General features: G+C 43.6%; 1 protein-coding gene across 1 annotated transcript in view; it reads left to right on the top strand.

Annotated features, from left to right (window-relative positions):
- LOC147912121 (uncharacterized) overlaps positions 1–16210 on the top strand; it is a 39493-nt gene extending 23283 nt beyond the window's left edge. Inside the window, exon 4 of the mRNA XM_087425275.1 lies at positions 15375–16210. Coding sequence (XP_087281401.1) covers positions 15375–15385 — 11 coding nt within the window. The 3' untranslated portion in view covers positions 15386–16210. The remainder of the gene's footprint in view (positions 1–15374) is intronic.
- Positions 16211–24425: the final 8215 nt, after the last annotated feature.

The raw sequence follows: 24425 nt of genomic DNA, 5'->3' as shown, positions 1-24425 counted from the left end.
AAGAGTTAAGAGTTTTAAGCAAGATGTCCTTCAAGAGTCAAAAGACAAAAACAAACAGTGGGGTATCCGTACAAGGACATACTGTTCAGTGATAAAAGGAATGAGGTATCTAGCCATGAAACATATGGAGGAACCTTAAAGGTAAATTGCTAAGGGAAAAAAGCCAATGTGACAAGGCTACGTAATGTATGATTCCAAGTATATGACATTTTGGAAAAGACAAAAGTATGAGCTACTAAAGAGATCTTTGGTTGTGAAAGATTTGAGGGTTGGAGGGGGGAATTAATCAATAGGTGGAGCACACAGGACTTTTAGGGAAGTGAAACAACTCTCTATGATACAGAAAAGATGGATACATGTCATTAGACATTTGCCAAACCCAAACATTATATAATACAAAGAGTTAATGCTAATGTACACTGTGCACCGTAATGTATCAATATGGGTTTGCAAATTGTAAAAAATCTACCACATTACTACAAAATGTGAAAAAGAATGGAAACTACATAGATGGAGAGGGAAGGTTTATGTGGGAACTGTCAATTCTGATCAATTTTTCTGTAAACCAAAAACTGCTCTAAAAACACTGAAGTCTTTCAAAAACATGATGAAGACAGACTCATTACAATTCACCCCTGATGACTGAAACAGGACATCTCATTCGACAGATTCCAATAAGCCAGTATGGTGCTCTATGAGCCTGAGACCCATAAGGGAGGTGAAACTTCCATCAAATGCCTTTCTGGAGAACAGCCCACTATACAATCTGAGAAGTGTACAGTTACACTCAGTAGTGTCAGAACTCCAAGGTGAATAATGAGCATCCTGTTGAGTCCTTGTATTGTAGACCTAGTAATGTACAGACAAGTGTTACTTTGATTTCTATTTTGGCTATCTCTGAGTCAAGAGATTCCTAGAGTTCCTTTACCACAAAGGGCATCTCTTAGACAATCATCCAAGAGTTTGTGAACATACGCAGTTGAGCCAGTTTTAGGCCAGTAGTAAGAAGACTGTGTGATGTTTGGTTAGCTCTAGTGACACTTGGGTTTGGTTCTTCACCAGGGACATTCCAATGAAGGGATGAAGACCAGCAACTCTTCACTGAGCTCCTTCATGTACAAATGTGTACTGTCCTTAAAGTCTATGCACTCCCCAGTGCTGTACATTCAGTCAATACCAAGGAACTACCCAGGGAATCAAAGTGTCTGAGAGAGGGGTGACCTCCTCCACCAACCTAGCATCTTTAAAGGGACTGAAAAAAGAAAGGCCATGCCCCTCCTACAGGTGGCATGGGCTTGTGGGAGATCAGAATTGGCCACCTCAAAATATGTCTCTTCACCTTGATTATTTTCTCTGAAGGACATTTGACCTTCCCACCTTCCCTCAAACTGCCTAAAAGTGATAGACTGGGAGGGTCCTTGCTAAGCCCATTCTTATCAAAGTTCTGTTTAAGGTAAATCTCCACTCGTAAAGGTATTTTCCTCTCTGTACCAGGAAGGGGGGATGACCTTATCTCTAGAAACTCTTATCAGTGTGGAAGGTGAGGACTTAAATCTGCATACACTTGATTACTGTGCTTTCTGGTAATCTCCCATAGCTGACTCCCTTACCCACAACATCCTCCTTTGTCTACATGAATATGCTATTTAAGGTGAAAAACCTCCGCCATTTGTTGAGAAACTCAGTTTCTCTGGTTTATCCCATGTATATATGTTACAAAGCTTTGATTTTCTCCTGCTATTCAGTCTCATGTCAATTTCATTTGTAGCCCAGCCAGAAAGGACCCAGAGTGAACAGAGGATAGTCTTCCTCCCCTTCAGGCTACAGGGCCAAGGTTAGGCTCCATCATATTACAAGTAGGTGTTAGTGGCTGAGCTGCTGGGAGGCTGTTTCCATAGCCAAAGGCAAAACAGTCACCTCAGTAGAGGGTCACATGCTTAGTGCTTGTGAGAGCCCCTATTTGCAAGAGGTCTCATACATGGTGATAAAAACAGCTCTAAGGGCTCACAGTGTGGGGCTAGGGCAGTTTCTTGCATCAGAAGCCTATGGATAACTTAAGGCCCTCCTCCAGAGAGCCTAAAATCATATCAGCAATGTTAGAGGCCTCCTCCATAACAAGTGTTTGCTTTACTGAGTTTAAGGTACCCGGCTCAGGTGGGGTTTAAACTAATTCATTTGTTATGCCAAACTCAGATTGAGGATGTTGTCCGCTACAACCCAGAGGGTCAGGATCTTTGTTGTAATAGATGCAGGGGCACCAGCAGTGGAGTTACTTAGGGGTCCTGGTGAGCCCTCTGTAGCCTCACCACCTACTGGCTGCATTTTCCATTCTCTTCTTTCTCTCTGAAATAATTGCTCTTTAACCAGTGTCCATCTGGTGGGCTCAGCTCCTTCACAGGATATAGTCTTCTCAAATCCCCACACTCTCCCTATTGTCAAGCCAACCCCAACCTCAGCCTCCCCTTCACTCTAAACACACAGATTGTTTCAACTCAAGACATATCCCAGGGTCACATTAAGGAGGGCCCCATTCCCAGACTCCTGCTCCCAAAGGAATGAAACTGCCAACTCAGAGTCCTCTGTACATAATAGAACCAGGCTTGGTAGGTCACCAATGCAACACAGGGCAGCACAGCTCACAAGAGGAGCTGCCCAGCTAGCAGCAGCTCACAGTGCAGGAGCCTCCAGGCTTTCTCATCAGCCTGTCCAGATAAGAAGGCCTAGGGGAGAAGGGAGGGGTGAGGCTTAAGTTTTCAGAAGCCAAACACCAAATATGTGGACCCTGGCCACTCATTACAACAACAGACATAGGTAAGAAAAATTGGCATTTGCACCAGCTTGTTTTTACATAAAGAAACATTGATGAAGCAGTGATCAAAACTGGTCATTTGAGGGGGGCTGGAGTGAGAGCAGAGGACTGGGGTAGGATATGCAGGCAGGGAATCTTCTTAAGTTAGTTTCCTCTCTGGAATATTTTTTAACCTTCCCATGCATTATTTAAAATGAGACAAATTCATATACATTTGTTTTTCTATGCATGGTTTTTATTTTTAATTAACTTTTGCATTATTAACAAACTTCATTTACACTGTTCTACATAGGAAACCACTCCAAGATTTAATCCTTTAAACACCAACGGACATAAAACTGTAAACCATAAAAAATTCACGAATCCTTTCTGACTAAAAGGACAAGGGGTATTACAGTTTGTCCCTCCACTATATTTCACAATTGGGTATTTTCAGGAATGGGTAGCACATTAGGAGTTTTGCAAATTAAGCCCTGAAATATATAGGAATTTGAGAGATTTACACACGCTTTGCAGTGTTTTCTTCACATCAACTAAAATGGAAACTCAATTGTTTTTCCTTCATATCCATTAAAATAGAAATTCATTTGCCTTAGAGACAGTATAGCCATTAAAATGTCAACTATCTCTAGAGACATGGACATACAAATAGGGACCTAACAATGGAAAATGCACCAAGAGCTTATAAGTTTTTTTATAAGTTTTCTTTTTGTGTGTGTGTGAGGAAGATCAGCCCTGAGCTAACATCCATGCTAATCCTCCTCTTTTTGCTGAGGAAGACCGGCTCTGAGCTAACATCTATTGCCAATCCTCCTCCTTTTTTTTCCCCAAAGCCCCAGTAGATAGTTGTATGTCATAGTTGCACATCCTTCTAGTTGCTGTATGTGGGACGTGGCCTCAGCATGGCCAGAGAAGCGGTGCGTCGGTGCGCGCCCAAGATCCGAACCCGGGCTGCCAGCAGCAGAGCGTGCGCACCCAACAGCTAAGCCACGGGGCTGGCCCAACACCAAGAGCTTAAATACACCCATCTCACATCTTGAGGTTCTCTTGCCTAAATGGAACAAAAATGCTACTTGGTTCCACAATATTCCTGCCTTACACCATATCTCTCAAACAACTTACAGTTTCAAGGCCCAAGTGCTAACAGAAATTAGATTCGAAGGGCTGCAATGTTCAATTGGTAAAGGAATCCAAAAGAATGAAACACAAATATTAGAATAAAAATGGATAATCAGCGAGCTTCTCCTCAGTTGAACAGGAAAACCCAAATTCAGAAAGTTGAACATATTCCCAAACTTGCAGTATACACACTCCTGGTTGAGAAAGAACCCCTGCAGTGGGTCAGTCCATGGTGAAGGAGGGTGGGGCACCTGAGTAGCCACAGGAGTGAACTCTGGGAGCTCCACACGCCCTCCCCTCTCCTGTGAGCATGGAAGCACTGCCTCCCCCCAGGCTTCCATTCTCACAAGTGAGGAAACTCTCAGCTGGATTCAGTTTCAGGTTCTGATCCAAATGAACTCCCAAGTTCATTAACCCTTTGTCCAGGAGACAGAACACCTGATCTTCATAGACCTCAATGTCCACAAATCATGCTCTGAGTCACCTACACTGTGGATGCAAAACTCAAATATAACATCTAAAAATGTCCAGGCCTAGGAGTGACATGAGAGGCATGGCAGAGTGAGCTGTTCCCTTCTTCTCTCCCCCTTTGAATTACAACTAAAGGGACATTCATTGACCAATGGAGCATACCCACACAGCACAACAGGACACCTGAGAGACCCAGGCAGCTATACATCCGAAGATGGATTGACTGTCCCTCCAGGAAGTGGTGGAGAGATGTAAGCACAGCCCTCCCTTCCTCAGCAGCCCTGTGCATGTGCCTGAATACGTTCCCAGCTGGCACGAGCGTCCATATTACTGCTGCTGCCCCAAAAGTGGGAGTGCACCTTGGCGTGACTGTGGGAAGGGGTGATGGCAGCCTAGAGCCTACAAGCACTTTCCTAGTTGGTGGGAGAGCCTGCCTTGCTGCTGTAGTCCCAAGAAGTGGCCCGGGCTCAGACCCTGTGAAGAAGCCCCACCCACCAAGCACAATGGCTGGCATGACAGTAAGGAGCAGCAGCAGCAAATACACATGCACACAAAAGTTTTTCTAGCTGGCACAAGCACTCATAGTTCTACTGCGGCCCCACAAGTGGGAATGTACCTTGACATGAGGAAGCCCTGCGCCTGTATGTGAATGCTTTACTGGCTGGTGGAACCATCCACCGTACCAGCACAACTTCCAGCAGACAGAGTGGAATCAGAAACACAGCTCCAAATGCCGCCCCCCAGTGGTTGCAGGTGGAATCTGTAACCTGATACTGCAATAGATTCCCCCGCAAAAGTTTAATTCATCAAACACAATGAGAAACTACAGCAACAATTCAAGCTGAAGAAGGACAAATCTCCAGAAACCAACCCCAAAGTCACAGAAATTTACAATGTAAACGACAGAGAATTCAAAATAGCTGTCATAAAGAAACTCAACAAGTTACAAGCAAACTCAGAAAGACAGTTCAATGAGCTCTGGAAAAAAATTAATGAGAAGGAATACTTCACCAAAGAGATGTAAACTATAAAATAAAACAAGCAGAAATTCTGGATGTGAGAAACACAATTAATGAAATAAAAAATAATCTAGAATCCTTCAAAAATAGAGCTGAGGTTATGGAGGAAAGAATTAGTGAATTAGAGGATAGAAATATAGAAATGCTTCAGGTCGCAGAGAACAGAAAACTACTAATTAAAAAAAAAATGAAGGAATTCTTTGAGAAATATCTGACTCAATTAGGAAAAGCAACATAAGGATTATATCTATTCCAGAGCGAGAAGTGAGGCAGAAAGGAGCAGAGAGCTTGTTCAAAGAAATAATAGCTGAAAACTCCCCAAACCTGGGGAAAGAACCAGACTTACATATTCATGAAGCCAACAGAACTCCTAATTACATCAATGCTAAAAGACCTTCTCCAAGACATATAATAGCAAAACTGGCAAAAGTCAACAACAAAGAAAAAATATTAAGGGCAGCAAGGCAGAAGAAAATAACCTACAAAGGAACCTCTATCAGACTTTCAGTGGATTTCTTGGTAGAAACCTTACAGGCTAGGAGAGAATCGAACGACATATTCAAAATGCTAGAAGACAGAAACTTTCAGCCAAGAATACTCTATCCAGAGAAACTATCCTTCAGATACGAGGGAGAAATAAAAGCTTTCCCAGACAAACAAAAGCTGAGGGAGGTCACTGCCACTAGATCTCCCCTACAAGAAATGATGAAGGATGCCCTCATACCCGAAAAAAAAGGCAAAGGTCTACAAAGCTTTGAGCAAGGAGATAAATAGATAAAATAAGAAAACTGCAGCTCTCTTTAAGAAAAGGGTAGTAAGTACTTAATTATAACTTAAAAGATAAAGGGAAGGGAAGAATCAAAAGTAACTGTAAATACTTCAACTTAGTCACCAACTCACAACACAAACCAGAATACTTTGTGACAACAATAATTCAGAAGGGGAAGAGAAAAGGGACGGAAACTGCTTAGGCTAATGGAGATAAGAGTCTATCAGAAAATGTACTATTTATGAGATCTTCTATACAAACTGGATGGTAACCACTAAACCAAAATCAGAGCAGAGCCACAATTCATAAAAAAGAGAAAACTGAGAAAAGTTCCACAGAAAACCACCAAAATGAAATGGCAGTCAGAAATACAAAGGAAAAGAAACAAAGGAAATATAGAATAACCAGAAAATGAGAGATAAGATGGCAATATTAAGCCCTCATATCTCAATAATCACTCTAAATGTAAATGGATTGAATTCTCCAATCAAAAGACACAGAGTAGCTGGATGGATTAGAAAACAAGAGCCAACAATATGCTGCCTCCAGGAAACACATCTCAGCTCTAAAGACAAACATAGGCTCAGAGGGAAGGGATGGAAGATGATACTTCAAGCTAATAGCAAACAAAATAAAGCAGGTGTTGCCAAACTTATATCAGACAAAGCAGACTTCAAGATAAAAAAGACAATGGGAGACAAAGAGGGGCAGTATGTGTTAATAAAAGGGACTTCTCAGCAAGAGGACATAACACTTATAAATATATAGCCACCTAACATAGGAACACCAAAGCATATAAAGCAACTATTAACAGACCTAAAGGGAGAAATTAACAGCAGCACAATAATAGTAGGGGACCTCAACACCCTACTTACATCAATGGATAGATCATCCAGACAGAAAATCAACACGGAAATAGTGGAGTTAAATAAAACACTTGATCAGATGCACTTTGTATAAGGCATTCCATCCAAAAACAGCGGAATATACATTCTCTTCAAGTGCACACGGAACATGCTCAAAGATAGACCATAGGTTGGGAAACAAGGCAAGCCTCAATAAATTTAAGAAGATTGAAATTATATCAATCCTCTTTTCCAACTACAATGCTGTGAAACTACAAATCGACTACAAGAAAAAGGTGAGAAACTTACAAATATGTGGAGACCAAATACCATGCTACTGAACAACCATTCAATCAATGAGGAAATCCAACGAGAAATTAAAAAATATCCAGAGACAAATGAAAACACAACATACCAAGTATTGTGGAATGGGGCCGGCCCCGTGGCTTGGCGGTTGGGTACCCGTGCTCCACTGCTGGCGGCCCGGGTTCAGATCCCGGGCACGCACCGACGCACTGCTTGTCTGGCCATGCTGAGGCCGCGTCCCACATACAGCAACTAGAAGGATGTGCAGCTATGACATACAACTATCTACTGGGGCTTTGGGGGAAAAATAAATAAAATTATTAAAAAAAAAAAGTATTGTGGAATGCTGCAAAAGCAGTTATGAGAGAAATTCATAGCAAAACAGGCCCATCTCAACAAAAAAGAAAAATCTCAAATACATAATCTTAAACTACATCTAACAGAATTAGAAAAAGAAGAACAAAGCCCAAAGTCAGCAGAAGGAGGGAAATAATAAACATTAGAGCAGAAATAAATGAAATTGAAACATAAAAACAGTAGAAAGGGTCAAGGAAACTGAGAGCTGGTTCTTTGAAAAGATAAACAAAATTGTCAAACCCTTAGCCAGACCCACTAAAAAACAGAGAGAGAGAGAAGGCTCAAATAAATAAAATCAGAAATGAAAGAGGAGCAATTACAATGGATATTGCAGAAATACAAAGGATTATAAGAGAATACTATGAAAAACTGTATGCCCAGAAATTGGACAACCTAGAAGAAATGGATAAATTCTTAGACTCATACAACGTCCCAAAACTGAATCAAGAAATAGAGAATCTGAATAGACCAATCACAAGTAAAGAGATCAAAACAGTAATCAAAAACCTCCCAAAAAACAAAAGTCCAGGACCAGATGGCTTCTCTGGAGAATTCTACCAAACAATTAAGGAAGATTTAATACCTATCCTGCTCAAATTATTCTAAAAAATTGAAGATGGAACACTTCCTAACTCATTCTAAGAGACCAACATTACCCTGATACCAAAACCAGGCAAGGGCAGCACAAAGAAGGAAAATTACAGACCAATATTGATGATAAACATAAATACAAAAACCCTCAACAAAATATTGGCAAACCAAATACAGCAATACATTAAAAAGATCATACACCATGACCAAGTGGGATTTATCCCAGGGTCACAGGGGTGGTTCAACATCCACAAATCAATCAATGTGATATACCACATTAATAAAAACCACATAATCATCTCAATAGATGCAGAGAAAGCATGACAAGATCCAACATCCATTTATGATAAAAACTCTCAATAAAACGGGTATAGAAGGAAAGTACCTCAACTTAATAAAGGTCATATATGACAAACCCACAGCCAACATCATACTTAATGGGGAAAAACTAAAAGCCATCCCTTTGAGAACAAGAACAAGACAAGTATGCCCACTTTCACCACTCTTACTCAACAAAGTACTGGAAGTTTTGGCCAGAGCAATTAGGCAGGAAAAAGAAATAAAAAGTATCAAAATTGGCAAGGAAGAAGTGAAACTCTCACTGTTGGAAGAAGACATGATTTTATATAGAGAAAACCCTAAAGAACCCATCAGAAAATGATTAGAAATAATCCACAACTACGACAAAGATGCAGGGTACAAAATCTACTTACAAAAATCAGTAGCATTTCTATACATTAATTAATAATGAACTAGCAGAAAGAGAAGTCAAGGATACAATCCCATTTATAATCACAACTAAAAGAATAAAATATCTAGGAATAAATTTAACCAAAGCACATAGGTGAAATATCTATACATTGAAAACTATAAGACATTATTGAAAGAAATTGAATAAGATATAAAGAAATGGAAAGACATTCCATGATCACAGATTGGAAGAATAAACAGTTAAATTGCCCATATTACCTAAAGCAATCTACAGATTCAATGCAATCCCAATCAGAATCCCAATGACATTCTTCACAGAAATAGAACAAAGAATCCTAAAATTTACATGGAACAACAAAAGACCTCAAATAGCCAAACCAATCCTGAGAAAAAACAACAAAGCTGGAGGTACCACAACCGCAGACTTCAAAATGTACTACAAAGTTATAGTAATCAAAACAGCATGGTACTGGCACAAAAATAGACAAATGGACCAATGGAACAGAATTGAAAGCACAGAAATAAAACCACACATCTATCAACAGCTAATCTTCGACAAAGGAGCCAAGAACACACAATGGAGAAAGGAAAGTCTCTTCAATAAATGGTGCTGGGAAAACTGGACAGCCACATGCAAAAGAATGAAAGTAGACCATTATCATGCAACATACACAAAAATTTTCTCAAAATGGATTAAAGACTTCAAGGTAAGGCCTGAAACCATAAAACTCCTAGAAGAAAATATGGGCAGTACACTCTCTGATATCGGTCTTAGCAGCATCTTTTTGAATATCATGTCTACTCAGGCAAGGGAAACAAAAGAAAAAATTAACAAATGGGATATATCAGACTAAAAAGCTTCTGCAAGGCAAAGGAAACCATGAACAACAACAAAAAAGGCAACCCACCAACTGGCAGAAAATATTTGTACATCATATATCTGACAAGGGGTTAATTTCTAAAAGGTAAAAAGAAGCCATACAACTCAACAACAGAAAAACAAACAACCTGATCAAAAAATGGGCAGAGGATATGAACAGACAGTTCTCCAAAGAAGATTCACAGACGGCCAAGACACACATGAAAAAATGTTCAACGTCACTAATTACTAGGGAAATGCAAATCAAAACTAGAATGAGATACCACCTTGCACCTGTCAGAATGGATTAATTACCAAAATAAAAAATAACAAATGTTGGAGAGGATGTGGAGAAAAGGGAACCCTCATACACTGCTGGTGGGAAGGCAAACTGGTGCAGCCTCTATGGAAAACAGTATGGAGATTCCTCAAAAAATTAAAAATAGGGCCAGCCCAGTGGCATAGTGGTTAAATTCATGTGCTCTACTTCAGCAGCCCGGGGTTCACAGATTTGGATCACAGGCACGGGCTTACACACCACTCATCAATCCATACTCTGGCAGCATCCCACATACAAAGCAGAGGAAGACTGGCACAGCTGTTAGCTCAGGGGCAATCTTCCTCACACATAAAAATAATTAAAAATAGAAATATGATATGATCCAGCTATCCCACTACTAGGTGTTTATCAAAAGAGACTTATGCACCTATATATTCATTGCAGCATTATTCAAAATAGGCAAGACGTGGAAGCAACCCAAGTGCCCTGCTACAAATGAATGGATAAAGAAGATGTGGTATGTATATATACAATGCAATACTACTCAGCTATATAAAAAGATAAAATTGTCCCATTTGCAACAACATGAATGGACCCTGAGGGTATGATATTATGCAAAATAAGCCAGAGAAAGACAAATACTGCATAATTGCACTCATATGTGGAAGATAAACAAACACATGGGTAAAGAGAACAGATTAGTGGTTACCAGAGGGGAAGGGGGCTGGGGGGAGGGTGAAAGGGGAAAAGGGGCACCTATGTATGGTGATGGATAAAAATTAGACTAATGGTGGTGAGCACGACACAGTTTATAAAGGAATTGATAAATAATGTACATTCAAAATTATACAAAGTTATCAACCTTTATGATTTCAATAAAATAACTGAAGAAAAAATAAAAATGTTCAGGCCTAAGAAAACCTCAACCTCAGAAAGGGCATCCATCTCCTCTCCATGAGCACGTGCACCCCCAGCTTTCCAGGGCTCTGCAGCTCCTCTCAGTATAGAGGCTCCTTCCATGGGGGGTGTGAGCAGTAGGACACCTGCAGGGGGGGCTCCCCAGGAAGAACAACTGGGCCTTCCAGTCCTTCCCTTTGCAGGCCCAAGGGGCCTTAGTTTGGGTCACCCACCACAAGCTTCTGCTCTCCCTGGAGATGCTTTGGAACATCATTGTTGTTTAAATGATACAAACCTAGTGTTTGAGCAATCCAGCAAAACCTCTCAAACTCATTGTTTATGTGGAAGGAGGGAAGAAAACTGTAACACACTTTCACTAGTTCAACCAGAAAATCCCAAATATCTGTTCCTTTCAGGAAAAAAGATGTCAGTTTTAATTATTATTTCCATGGCAAGGCAGTTTTGTAAATATTAATCACTTGAACACTTCTGGTCTGCAAATCTAAGCCCTGAAATTTCATTTTATTTTATTTTTTTTTATAATTTTATTTATTTATTTTTCCTCCAAAGCCCCAGTAGATAGTTGTATGTCATAGCTGCACATCCTTCTAGTTGCTGTATGAGGGACGCGGCCTCAGCATAGCCAGACAAGCGGTGCATTGGTGCGCGCCCGGGATCCGAACCTGGGCCGCAAACAGCCGAGCGCGCGCACTTAACCGCTAAGCCAGGGGGCCAGCCCTGAAATTTCATTTTAAAACACCAAAAAGTAAAGAACAGAACTCAGAAACTACATACGCTCAAGCGAGGAAAGACTGAAAGCAGAATTCTCAACAAATGGAATGGAATATTTTACTTTTTCTGAAATTCACCTCTTTCTTGCCAGTTTGGAAATATTTTACACTGTCTTTCAAGCTCAATTAAATACATTTTACCCATATTGAAAAACGGAGACTTAAATAAGTGAATAAATCTTTTCAAGATGACAAACCCAGGGAGGGGCAGGGCTGACCGGGCAGACCACCCAGGAAAGTTTCAAAAAGGAACCTCCACTCCAAGGACTTCCCAGAGGCTGTCTGCGCCCAGAAAGACCCTGGGGGGAGGGGCACAAGGGTTTCACACAACGTAGTTCCAGGTGGTTATAGGCTGCTTTTCTCTCGTGTAAAATATCCACAAACATTATCTTTACAAAAGAGCCAGCCATGGCTCTGGGGGAAAAGGATAAACAAAATACTGTGCCTGTTCGAAATGCACCAAGAAGGACAAATAATCGATAACGATGCTGTGAACTGGAGACGGGAAATTGGCTTTGGGAACGCGGTGAGAGACTGGAAATTTAGGCATTTGTTGTCAGCCCTAGGAAGACCTGGACTGGGGGACACGGTCGTGGATTTGAGACTGTACTCTCAAAATATATGGAAAATTCAGGGGAAAAAGGTTCCCCCTGGGGAGAAAGGAGGGACTGGGTCCCTCCCCACGGACCACAGCTCCTCCCACGCAGGAGCCCCGGAGACCGAGTCATGACTGTCCCCGATGACCCTCCCCGTGGTCACCGCACCATCTGGGGACACGCGGGGCTGCGGGCGCAGAGCTGCCCAGAGAGGCTCCGGGGCCGAAGTCGCCGCGCGCAGTGACCACAGGACGCCCGGGCTCCCGGCCGCTGGCCCGGCCCCCACGCTGCGGCCGGAGGGGACTGAGGTCCGAGCGGCGCCCCCGCGGACTCGGGTCCGCAGACTCGGAGGTGACCGCGGGGAAGCCGGTCCCGCCCAGCCCTCCTCCCCGTCTCCTCAACCGGGGCCGCGCACGCGCCATTTCTAGTCTCCTGGGTCCCCCGAGTCCTTCCTATGTCGTCCACGGCCAGTGCAGATCACAGCGTGACAGGGGCCGCAGCAGAGCCACCAGGGACTGTGAAAGGCAGGCGACGCGCGACTGTGAGCGAGGCCGGAATACGGACGTCCACGCAGGTGCGTTGCGTCGCCCCGCCCACAGCGCCAGCACCGCCCCTAGTTGGACAGCTCCCAAGGCCGCGCCCCCTCGCCGCTGAGTGACATCACACAGCGAGGACGCTCGGCTCCAGGGAACCACCTTCCCCAGGAGGGCCGGAATCTGCCCCCATCTGGGTCACACCTTCCCGGCCTGGGGCTGACTCCGCTCTTCCCGCAGCTTCTGCAAAACAAGTGGTCACAGGTGTGCACTGGGAATTTCTGATTCAGTTTCAAGAAGGAGCAAGTGCAGACAAGACGGTGCCCGGGCCAGGACAGACTGGAAAAGAGGCTCTTATGTCCTCTAGGGGTCAAGGGCTTGGGGTAAGGCTGCGAGGCCACTCGTGGAACACTGACCCTTGTTTAGAAACGCAGACACTTAAGTGTGACCTTACCATCTATAACAAAGACTCTGGCTCCATTTTGATCTTTCCTCCTTGCCAGCGTTCAGCCTTCCACCCGTCCCTGCACCACCCCCACTCATTTGGTTCTCAAGATCAAGAATCCCGGGGCACTTGACTCGCGTGGGAAGTTGGAACCTCACAGCCCTAGCTGGGTACAGGGTCTCTTCTCACCAACCACAAGCAATGAGATGTGTTCACCAAATTCTCAAGTGTACGTTTTACACTGGAAGGAGATTGATTTCGGATCAGTTTTTTCGTGCGTCCCTAGAGGTTTGAAATGTAAATGGTATAATATCCCTATGGCAGCTGATTCCCATTTTCACTACTATATTGTTATGTAAATATGGGATGCAACTGGAAACTCTTCTCCCCCCAGCTTTAATGAGGTATAATTGACTAACAGCGTCTGTATTAGTGTCCGTATTTAGAGATTACAACGGAGTGATTTGATATACTTATTCTGTACTGTATAATTGAAATTAGCTAAGAGGATGTCTCAGTCATTCTCAACAGACACACACACGCACATACACACACAAGGTAACTGTGAGGTAATGGGATGTGTTCATAAACCTGGAAATTCTTATATGCCTAAAAGCCTGGATTGCAGAACTTGAATGCATTTATTGATTTACTTCAACAGCTTTGTTGAGATGTAATGCACGTACTGTACAGTGCAGCCCGTTAAAGTGTACAGTTCAATGGTTTTCAGTATGTTCACAGATATGTGCGATCATCATCACAGCAATTTTTAAACATTTTTGTCACTTCGAAAAGAAACTTCAGGGGCGGGCATGGTGGCGCAAGTGGTTAAGTGCGTGCGCGTGCTCCGCTGCCCTGGCCCGGGGTTCCCAGTTCGGATCCGGGCACACCGGCGCACTGCTTGTCCGAGCCATGCTGTGGCGGCGTCCCATATAAAGTAGAGGAAGATGGGTAGGTTGTTAGCCCAGGGCCAGTCTTCCTCAGCAAAAAGAGGAGGATTGGCAGATGTTAGCTCAGGGCCGATCTTCCTCACAAAAAAAAGAAAAAGAAAGAAAGAAAAAAACTCCTCTGCCCTTTGGCATCACTCCCAATCTTCCCATCTTCCTCCTCCAATCCCAGCCCTAGACAATCACTCATCTACTTTCTGTCTATAGTTTTCCCTAGTCAGGTCCTACACATGAATGGAATTATATAATATATGGTCTTTGTGATTGATTTCAATCACAGCACAATTTTTCAAAGCACATCCATGTTGTAGGATGTATCGATACTTGCTTCATTTTTATGGCTGAATAATTCCAGTGTATGGCTAAAACACATTTGTTTATTCATGTTTTAAAGGATATTTGGATTTGTTTTCACCTTTTGGCTTCCATACATAAAGTTGCTAAAAATTCATGTACAAGTTTTTGTCAGAATATGTGTTTTCATTTCTCTTGGGCATATACCTAGGAGAGGAATTGATGGGTCATATGGGAATTATAGGTTTAAGTTTTGAGGAACTGCCAGACTGTTTTCTAGTGTCTGTACCATTTTATATTCGTACCAATTTCTCCATGTATCCTCAGCATGATTTGATATTATCTCACTTTTTTATTCTAGCCATCCTAGTGGTTGTGAAGTGGTATCTCATTGGGGTTTTGATTTGCCTTTCCTTGATGACTAATGACGTTCAGCTTTTTTTCTTATTCTTTTGGTCATTTGTCTACCTTCCTCGGAAAAATGTGTATGCAGATCCTTTCCAATTTTTAAATTGAATTATTTGACATTTTATTATTAGTTACAATAGGTCTTTATATATTTTCAATACATGTGCCTTTTCAGATATATTCCTTGTTCTGAAGTCTGCTTTGTGTAAAATTAATATTTTAAATTCAGTCTGGTCATTCAAAAATCTCTGTTGTACTGAATCTTGTGTTGATGATTGCTTTGTCTCTTTAAAATGTTTTTTTCTTTCCTTTTCATATGCCCTCTAGTTTTTGATTGAAACCCAGATATGATGTATGAAGAATTTCAGGTAAATAGGCCTTTAGAGTGAAGTGTTATTTCTTGAACGGGTATCAGACTATGTTTAATGTTTGCTGCAGCTGGAGGTGTCAGGGGCTTCATAGTCTGTAGTGTCCTTGTACTTATTTCCCTGGTGTGTTTGGATTTCCTAGAAGCTCATTATTAAGTAGAGTCTGTGTCTTGCAGCTCTCTGTTTTAATCCACTGTTTTTATCCTCGGACCCTGCTGATATGGTGTCAGGTATTTGGAAGGGAAAATGTCCTCTTTTGTTATGATGAAACCTGCAATGTTTGGTGATAAAGAGTTCCTCAACTATGAACTTCAGAATGATACCGGCTCAAGACAAGGTTGACATAAGAGAAGCCATACTGTAGAAAAGAAAAACCCTATTGTAACTCTGAATGACCTCTGACAAACTAACCCAGCTGGATGTGTGCCCTCCAGGAGATCTAACTGCTCTGTAGATTTTATGACCCCTGCTTGCCCATGTGCCTCCCAGCTGCGGTAAAATGATAACTGCTTTTTTGAGTTCCTTAGGAATGTGATGACGCCCGAACAGAGAGTCTATGCTGATAGCCATCATCAATGAAAACTGAAAGACCTGGTGTGGCACTCCCAGTCTGTAACACCAGAAGGTCGACATTCCTAACCCCCTCCCCAATAACTGCTATATTATATATAGCTATATATATATATATATAACTGCTGTAAGATTTTGTGCCCCCTTAAGATGGTTCTTTTGGACATGAGTCAGCCATCTTCCCTCTTGCTGGCAAGCTGTAATAATAAAGTCGTTTTTCTCCTACCACCTTGCCTCTTGACTATTGGCATGTCTTGCGGCGAGCAGAAGGCCCCACGTTGGGGGGTGACAAGAACAGGTTCTTAGCATTTATATTTCCTCCACTTTTGTCAGAGAGGAACCTAAATGATGTAATGATGTTGTAAACCTAAATGAACCTAAATGTTAATGTAATGGTGTTACAGGTGTTGCAGGTGTCTGTCTGCACTTTGCCCATCAGATAAGACTTTGACACATTAATTTCCTTTGAGGGAAGGTCCAAGTTACAAAGAAGAAAATGCTTTGTGTGCATATTCAAAATGTTTTCCCCCAATTTCCCCCATGAAGCAGGAGGCAATGTATTCCCATCTTCACTATGAGAACCAGGTTGGGCTGCTGAAGGAAACGTTCATGAATTGTGGGGGCCCCCTAAGGCTGGCCCCCCAAGAGCATTTAACTCTCAAGATAATTTATACTGTGTCTCCAGCAATTCACATATTACAGTTTATGTGTTCCTAGATGTTGCCGGCTCCAGTGGCTTCCATTCTGGGTAAGTGGTTTTTCTCTATCAGTCTCTTGTTTGGGGGTCATTGGTTTTGATACTGGCTCAACACGAGCTTGACATACGGGAAGCCATTTTTGTAGAAAGGGAGCCACATTGTAACTATGGAAAACCTCTAAGTAATTAACCCAGCTGGACGTACTCTGGCTTACATGTAAGCTAGATAATAACTGAATCATAAATATAACTGCATGCGTTATGACTTATGACCCCTGCTTAGCTTTATACCTCCCAGCTGCGATTAGACAGTAACTGTGTTGAGTTCCTTAGAAATGTAGCGACCCCCCGTCTATGGTGCCAGATGGACAACCTTCTTGACCCTCTCCTCCAATGGCAAGGGAAGGGAAGGATTTCCTTATGGTACAGAGAGCAGAGGAGGAATAAAAAGGGTCTGTTATACAGGACACTAGAGCAGGGAAGGAACAAAAGGGGTCTGTTATACAGGACATTAGAGAAGACGATGATGTAATGTGTTACAAACCCTTAACCCCTCCGTTGCACAGGATCAGCCCTTGCAGCCGCCCCCCTGGTGCCACCACACCTGGAGGCGCCCTCAGTACCTGAGGCAGATGCTCCCCCCTCCTATGAGGGGAGAACTGAAATGGGCCGCAGAGTCTTGGGTTATATTTCACCCTCCCTGACTAGACAGGGAACCCAGTTTGGCCAGGGACCCCCCGCTGGAGCAGGGCGATATCCGTTATGACAGTGGCCAGTGGGGGTTAATGCCCAGGGACAACCTGCCAGATTCATATGGATGCACAGCCCCGTCTCTACCTCTGATTTATTTAATTGGAAAAATAATAATCCTCCTTACCAGGAGGGTCCCCTGTGGATGACAGAACTGTTCTCTTCCATTTGTGCCACCTCTCACCTGTCATGGACAGATGTTCATATTTTAATGAATATTCTCCTAACAGGACATGGAAAGAGATTGATAATAGACAAAGCAGAGAAGAAGCTCACTGGCTGCATCTAGAGGACCCTGCTGGTACATGAGGCTAACACAGCTGTCCCGATATTTGAACCAGCCTAGGATCCTAGCGAGGCTGCAGGGAGAGTCAGACTAGAACACTACAGCGATGTATCTTCACAGGCCTGAGAACCGGGGTCCCTAAGCAAAAGAGCCTAAATAAAATACAAGAAATTCAGCAAAAATCAGTTGAAGACCCCTCTTAGTTCTTGGAGAGGATTTATCAAGCTTATAGGCGCTATACGGATGCAGATCTGGAAGACCCTGAAAATCTTAGAATGGTTAACATGACTCGTATAAGAAAAAGTGCTCCAGATATCAAAAAAAGTTACAAAAACTCGGCAAAGCATTAGGGATGACTCCTTCCCAGCTTAGAGATATTGCCTTTAAGGTGTACAACAACAGTGAACGTCGGACGAAGCAAGAAGATGCCAAAAGGAATGCGGCTTTCCTGGCTGCCACCTTGAGTGGGTGGAATTCAAAGCAAAACCAGGCTTTGGTTTTGGGAGCTAAGCATCCCCTGGGGAAACACCAATGTGCTTATTGCAAAGAGAAAGCACACTAGAAAAAAGAATGGCCCAAGAAAGGAAAGGAAAGTACTAACAGTACAAGAAAAGTAGCCCAGATGGTCGAGAGGGGGCACTATTCTGATGAGGGTTGAAGAGGCCCAGGGGCTCCTCCAGACTTAAAACACTCCATCCTGATTTCCCCACAGGAGCCCTGGGTACAAACGACAGTGGGGAATGAGCTGATTGACTTCTTGATGCTGGTGCCACCTATTCTGTTCTGAACACTAAATTAGCAAAGAAAATGACAAGATTGACCCCAGTCAGTGGAGTATCTGGTGAAATCCAAGATCGTTCATTTCTAGAACCCCTAGAGTGCCAGGTGGGGGATTTAACCCTGCAGCAGTTTTCTGTATTTGCCAGAATGCCCCACCCCACTTCTGGGTCGAGACCTCTGTAAACTGAACGCACAATAACCTTCGCTCCAGGACAACGTGGTGCACAAGCCTCTCCGGAGCAGTCCCTGAGTTTGCAGATGCTTCGCTGGGACCTCGGAGTCAGAACTGGAACTGTTACCACTGAAATCTACGAGAAGGTAAGGCCCGACGTGTGGGCAAACGGGACCCAGGGGAAAGCAAGGAATGCCCCGCCAGTACGGATACCCTTAGAGGAAAAGAAAATAAAGCCCATCTGAAACAGTATCTGCTAAAACAGGAGGCTCAAAAGGGCATACAGCCTATCTTCAAAAGGTTTTCAGAGGCAGGATTAATCACACCCTGTCAGCCTCCATATGACACCCCTATTCTCCCAGTGAAGAAGCCAAATTCTAATGAGTATCACTTCATTCAAGATCTGCGTGCCATAGGGGCCAGCCCAGTGGCATAGTGGTTAAGTTCACGTGCTCCACTTTGCAGCCTGGGGTTCACAGTTTTGAATCCCAGTCATGGACCTACGCACCACTCATCAAGCCATGCTGTGGCTGCATCCCACATACAACATAGAGGAAGATGGGCACAGGTGTTAGCTCAGGGCCAACCTCCCTCAGGAAAAGAGGAAGATTGGCAATGGATGTTAGCTCAGGGCCAATCTTCCTCACACACACAAAAAATCTGTGTGCCATAAATGAGGTGGTTCAAGATTTGCACCCTGTGGGGCCCAGTCCTTACACCATATTAAGAAATATACCAGGAGAATATGGTTGGTTTTCAGTATTGGACTTAAAGGGTGTGTTTTTTTGCAGACCGTTAGCAGAAGAGGCCCAAGAGTTGTTTGCCTTTGAATGGCATAATCCAGACACTCAGACGACTCAACAATATTGTTGGACTGTCCTCCCCAAGGGGTTTAAGAGCTCCCCCACTTTATTTGGGGAAGCATTGGCCAGAGATTTAAGTCACCTAAGACTACAGGAGGGACTGTTACAATATGTGGATGACTTGCTGATAGCAGGCCCCACTTATGAACAGTGTATGGCCAACACAATTAAAATTTTGAATTTCTTAGCAGAATGTGGATATAAGGTCTCCCAGAAGATAGCCCAGATTTATAAACAAAAGGTCACACAGCTGGGATTTACCATTTCCAAGGGACAAAGAGAGTTGCTGCCAGATTGGAAGAAGGCAATAGCCTGCCTGAGTCCTCCCAAAACTCACCAACAATTGCGAGGCTTTTCAGGAATGGCAGGCTTCTGTTGACTTTGGACTCCTAATTATGGGCTCACGGTAAAACTCCTGTATGAGGCTCTGAAAGGTTTAGATTCAGAACCTTTGGACTGGACTACAGAGTGCCAGCTGGCATTTGACACTATTAAGGCCAAGCTGACCCCAGCCCCGGCCTTAGGACTGTCAACCTGGACAAGCCCTTTAGCCTCCGTGTGCATGGGAGACAAGGCATAAGTCTGGGAGAATTAACTCAACAATTGGACCAGCCTCTAGGCTGGTGGCCTATTTCTCTAAACAATTGGCTCAATCGGTGAAGAGATGGCCCCGTGCCTCTGGGCAGTCGCAGCCACATGTGACATTCTTCAAGAGGCTGAGTTAACTCTAGGCCAACCCAGCATGGTATATGTACCCCACCACGTCCTCACATTACTGGAACAGAAAGGCGGATACTGGCTCCCCTCAGGAAGGATGGGTGGATACCATGTCATCCTTCTGGACAATCCACATGTCAGGTTACAAGTCACTTCAACTCTAAAACCGGTCACCTTGCTTCCCAATGAAGCCTCACAAGCTTTGGAGCATGACTGCTTACAGGTTATAGAAACGGTTTATTCCAGCCGGCCAGACCTGAAGGACCAGCCATTAGAAGATCCCGAACTGGAACGTTTCACACACGGTAGTAGCTTCATGGGCCAAGGTAAGAGGCATGCTGGGTATGCAGTTGTAACCTTACAGAAAGCCCTGGAAGCTAAGGCATTACCCCCAGGGACTTCATCCCAGAGGCTGAAATCATTGCCCTCTCCAGAGCACTACTTTTATCAAGAGGAAAAAGGGTGAATATCTATATGGATTCCCAATATGCATTTTCGGTACTCCAGGCCCATGGAGCAATCTGGAAAGAAAGGGGGCTTCTAGCCACCGACAAAAAAGAATTAAACACGTTCCTGAGACATTACAATTATTAGAGGCAATCTATGAACTTTCTCAGGTGGCTGTAATGCACTGCGCTGGCCACCAAAAGGATGAAGCCTCCACGGTGAAGGGAAATTGACTGGCTGACCAAGCAATGAAAAGGGCAGCAAAAACTGGAGCCCCAGATGTGATGGGCTCTTTGCTCCCTCAGGTAGATTTATCAGGGTATCAGCCAATGTACTCAGAGAAGGACCTGAGTCAGGCAAAAGAATGGGGCTTCATCTCTGAACATTCCACAGGCTGGAAGAGTAATGCCCATGGAATAATTTTAATTCCTGAGACCCTTCTGTACCCAATTTTAAAACATACATGAGAGCACTCATTATGGGAGAGACACTACCTTACAATGGGTCCAGAGGTGCATCATGGGACCTAATTTGCAGAAAACGGTACAAGTGACTAAAAATTGCATGACTTGTGCAAAAAGCAACCCTAAGGCAACTCCAGGAGCCCCTCACATGAGAACTCAACATAAAGGGGACTGGCCTACTGCAGGTTGGCAGGTAGACTTCACACAAATGCCGCGAATAGGCGGAAACTTCCGATACTTACTGGTGTTTGTGGACACCTTCTCTGGGTGGGTAGAGGCCTTTCCCACCAGGACTGAAAGAGCATCAGAGGTAGTCAGGATTTTCTCAAAAGAGATTATTCCTAGATTTGGCCTGTCTAAGACTCTACAAAGCAACAATGGACCTGCCTTTATTTCTCAAATCACACAACAGGTATCTAAGGTGCTGGGCATCAAATGGAAGCTGCATTCGACATGGAGACCCCAATCAACCAGAAAACCGGAGAAGATGAACCATACCTTAAAAAAGAACATTGCAACAATATGTCAAGAAACACAGTTAACCTGGGATAAGGCTTTACCCATTGCCCTCTGTTATGAGAGGTTCGGGGGATTCTACCAGAGACGTACGAGAAACTTTCCACTCCAAACAAATGGACCTAAGGTATATTTTATTATATAGAGGAGAGTAAAGGCAATAGTCTGCAAACAGATCCGAAGAGGTCAAATAATAAGAGGGAAAAACACCAGCTTGATCGGAAAGGGAAACACCAGATTGGCTGAGATAGCAGCAGATTCGAATATATCATATAATGAGAGGGAAAAACATCAGATCGACTGGAAAGGGAAAACATCCACATTGACTGAAGGGAAATGACACAAATCAACTGGAAAGAGAAACACCAAGTCGACAGAAAAGAGAACACATCAGATCGGTTACTCACAACATCCACGCCCCCCTGCCGGGAGAGTCCCCTCAATTGACACGGCTGGGTGGGAATCACACGTCCTGGGCAAGGTGTCCCTTCCACAGGTGGAACTCTCACCAGGCCTCAGTTTCCAGCAGTGTATATAAGCAGTTACAGAGTTTACAGAGCAAGCATTCAATGTTCCCATGCACAAATGGTTATCAGTGGCATAGGTGCACTGAGCCTCCTGGCTATCCTCCCAGCCCGGCAGTTGTGTACGTGCATTGTTTTCCCTGGTTATCATCCCAGCCCGGCACAGATGGCCAGTCTGCCCCGGGCCATGACGCCCAAAGGACCTTGAAATTTTTACAGATTGCAACTATCTCCGTGGGAGAAAGGCCAGTTCCTGGGAAAAAGGCCAGGTCCCACCACGCAGAAAGCAACTTTATATTTCTTTGTGTGCTGGTGGCTGTAGGTCAATGGAACGGCCAAACATGGCTGCACTCATGTCAAGACACCCTCTTACAGATTAGGGTGGCTCCCCAAAGAGGCTTAAGTTAAGTCCCTTTGAAATTTTATACAGCAGGCCATTTCAGGCTGTATATTTCACAGGGAAATCTCTTAAGACTCTAGAAGATATCACTATTACTACTTGTGTTAAATCCTTATGTTCTATGCTAACTTCTACTCATGAGTTTGCTTCCAGCAGGTCAGCCTACCCACCCGATGTGCCCTTGCACCCTTTCCATCCTGGTGACCAAGTTCTTCTAAAGACCTGAAGAGAACAAGGACCAGAAAATCAGATGACCACCAAGTGGACGGGTCCCTTTGATGTACTACTGACCACCCACTCGTCTGAAAAACTCATGGGAGTCAAGCCATGGATACATCATACCTGAATAATGCAAACCCCTCCAGCAGAAGCACCAAAGCCGCCTGAAACCTCTACATGGATGTGCAAGCCTATAAAGGATTTAAGATATGTATTTCATAAGTCTGTTTAATCTTCACATCTTTGTACCCATCACCAGGGGTAGGAAGATAACTCCTTGATACGAATTTCCCAAGCTATAGCTTCTTCCACCAAAGCAACTGACTGCTGGATTTGTCATCCAAAGCCCTACTCAGTAGGTGATCATGGTGACCCTGTGGTAACACCAGTAGTCAATTTTTCAGCTATCCCTGATTTTACTATGACGTATGATATAGCACCTATAGGGTCAGATGTCGACAGGGGATCTCCTATCCCCTGTTTCTTTATGACACCCCCACAAAACAGCCTCTAATGCCTTCTGGAAAAAGATGTAAAGATGAGCGGTCCTATAACCATAAAAACTTAACAGATGCTGATGGACAAACTGAACTTACCTGTTTAATTGATGGCATTGACCCCTCACTTCCTGTCTCTTACCCTCTGGTCAATGAAAGATATGCAAAAACGTCTTCAAAGGATAGATCCACCCAATAATGTCAAGATTTTAATGAAAAATATCGTGTACCTTCAAGGATCGCCTACTCCCCTGCCAACTTGCAGGGGAGTTGAATCTTTCCTCGGGGACACTGCCTCACTCTGACCCCTGGCTTGACCAGATCCTAGATAAAATTCCCAAAAACAAAGGCCTAAAGTTTGACAATATGACTGGCATTCTATGTGCCCCGTTAGGGTATGTCTTTGTCTGCGGATCCGATCATAAACCCTGGGCCTATATTTGCCTCAATAGCTGGTGTATAGGAGGTACTCGTCCATTAGGATGTTTAGTTTCTCCTTTCTCTGTACATAACTCAAACAAAACCAAACTTTGGACAAGTTCCCTTAAATTGTTTTTCCAGGTAAGCTGGGACCTTCCAGGAGGAATACCTGGTGGAGATGCCTATTTCTTTGGTTATAGCCTTCTCCCACGGTGGGGAGTGGCAGCCCATCAGCATGTATTATGAAATTTATCCCAGACTCATGATTTTAGCTAATGAGACCGCCAAACCCCTCACGAATTTACAGAGGTCCCTTGACTCCTTAGCTAAGATAGTGCTAGACAATGGAATTGCCCTAGATTATATACTAGCAGAGCAAGGGGGAGTCCGTGTAGCGGCCACTTCCTCCTGCTGTTCTTACATTAATACCTCTTCACAAATAGAAACTACTATTAGCAAAATCAGGTAACAGGCTACATGGCTCCAGCAAACCGTAGAACATTCTAGCTCCCCTTTCAGCCTGGACACGGATTGGTTTTCCGGTCTGTTTTCTTGGATACCCTCAGGCATCCGTTCTGTGCTGGGTGGCATTATTAATATGGGTTTAACCATACTCACACTCATCTTAGGGATTTATATAATTGTGAAACTAACTTTCTCTTGTATACACCAAAGGTGCTCGGGATTT

The sequence above is a fragment of the Ceratotherium simum genome, chromosome 39, assembly GCF_057802395.1.
Source record: "Ceratotherium simum simum isolate JZ-2026a chromosome 39, ASM5780239v1, whole genome shotgun sequence".
In the NCBI taxonomy this organism is placed as follows: domain Eukaryota; kingdom Metazoa; phylum Chordata; class Mammalia; order Perissodactyla; family Rhinocerotidae; genus Ceratotherium; species Ceratotherium simum.
This window is presented reverse-complemented; position numbering and strand designations above follow the sequence as displayed.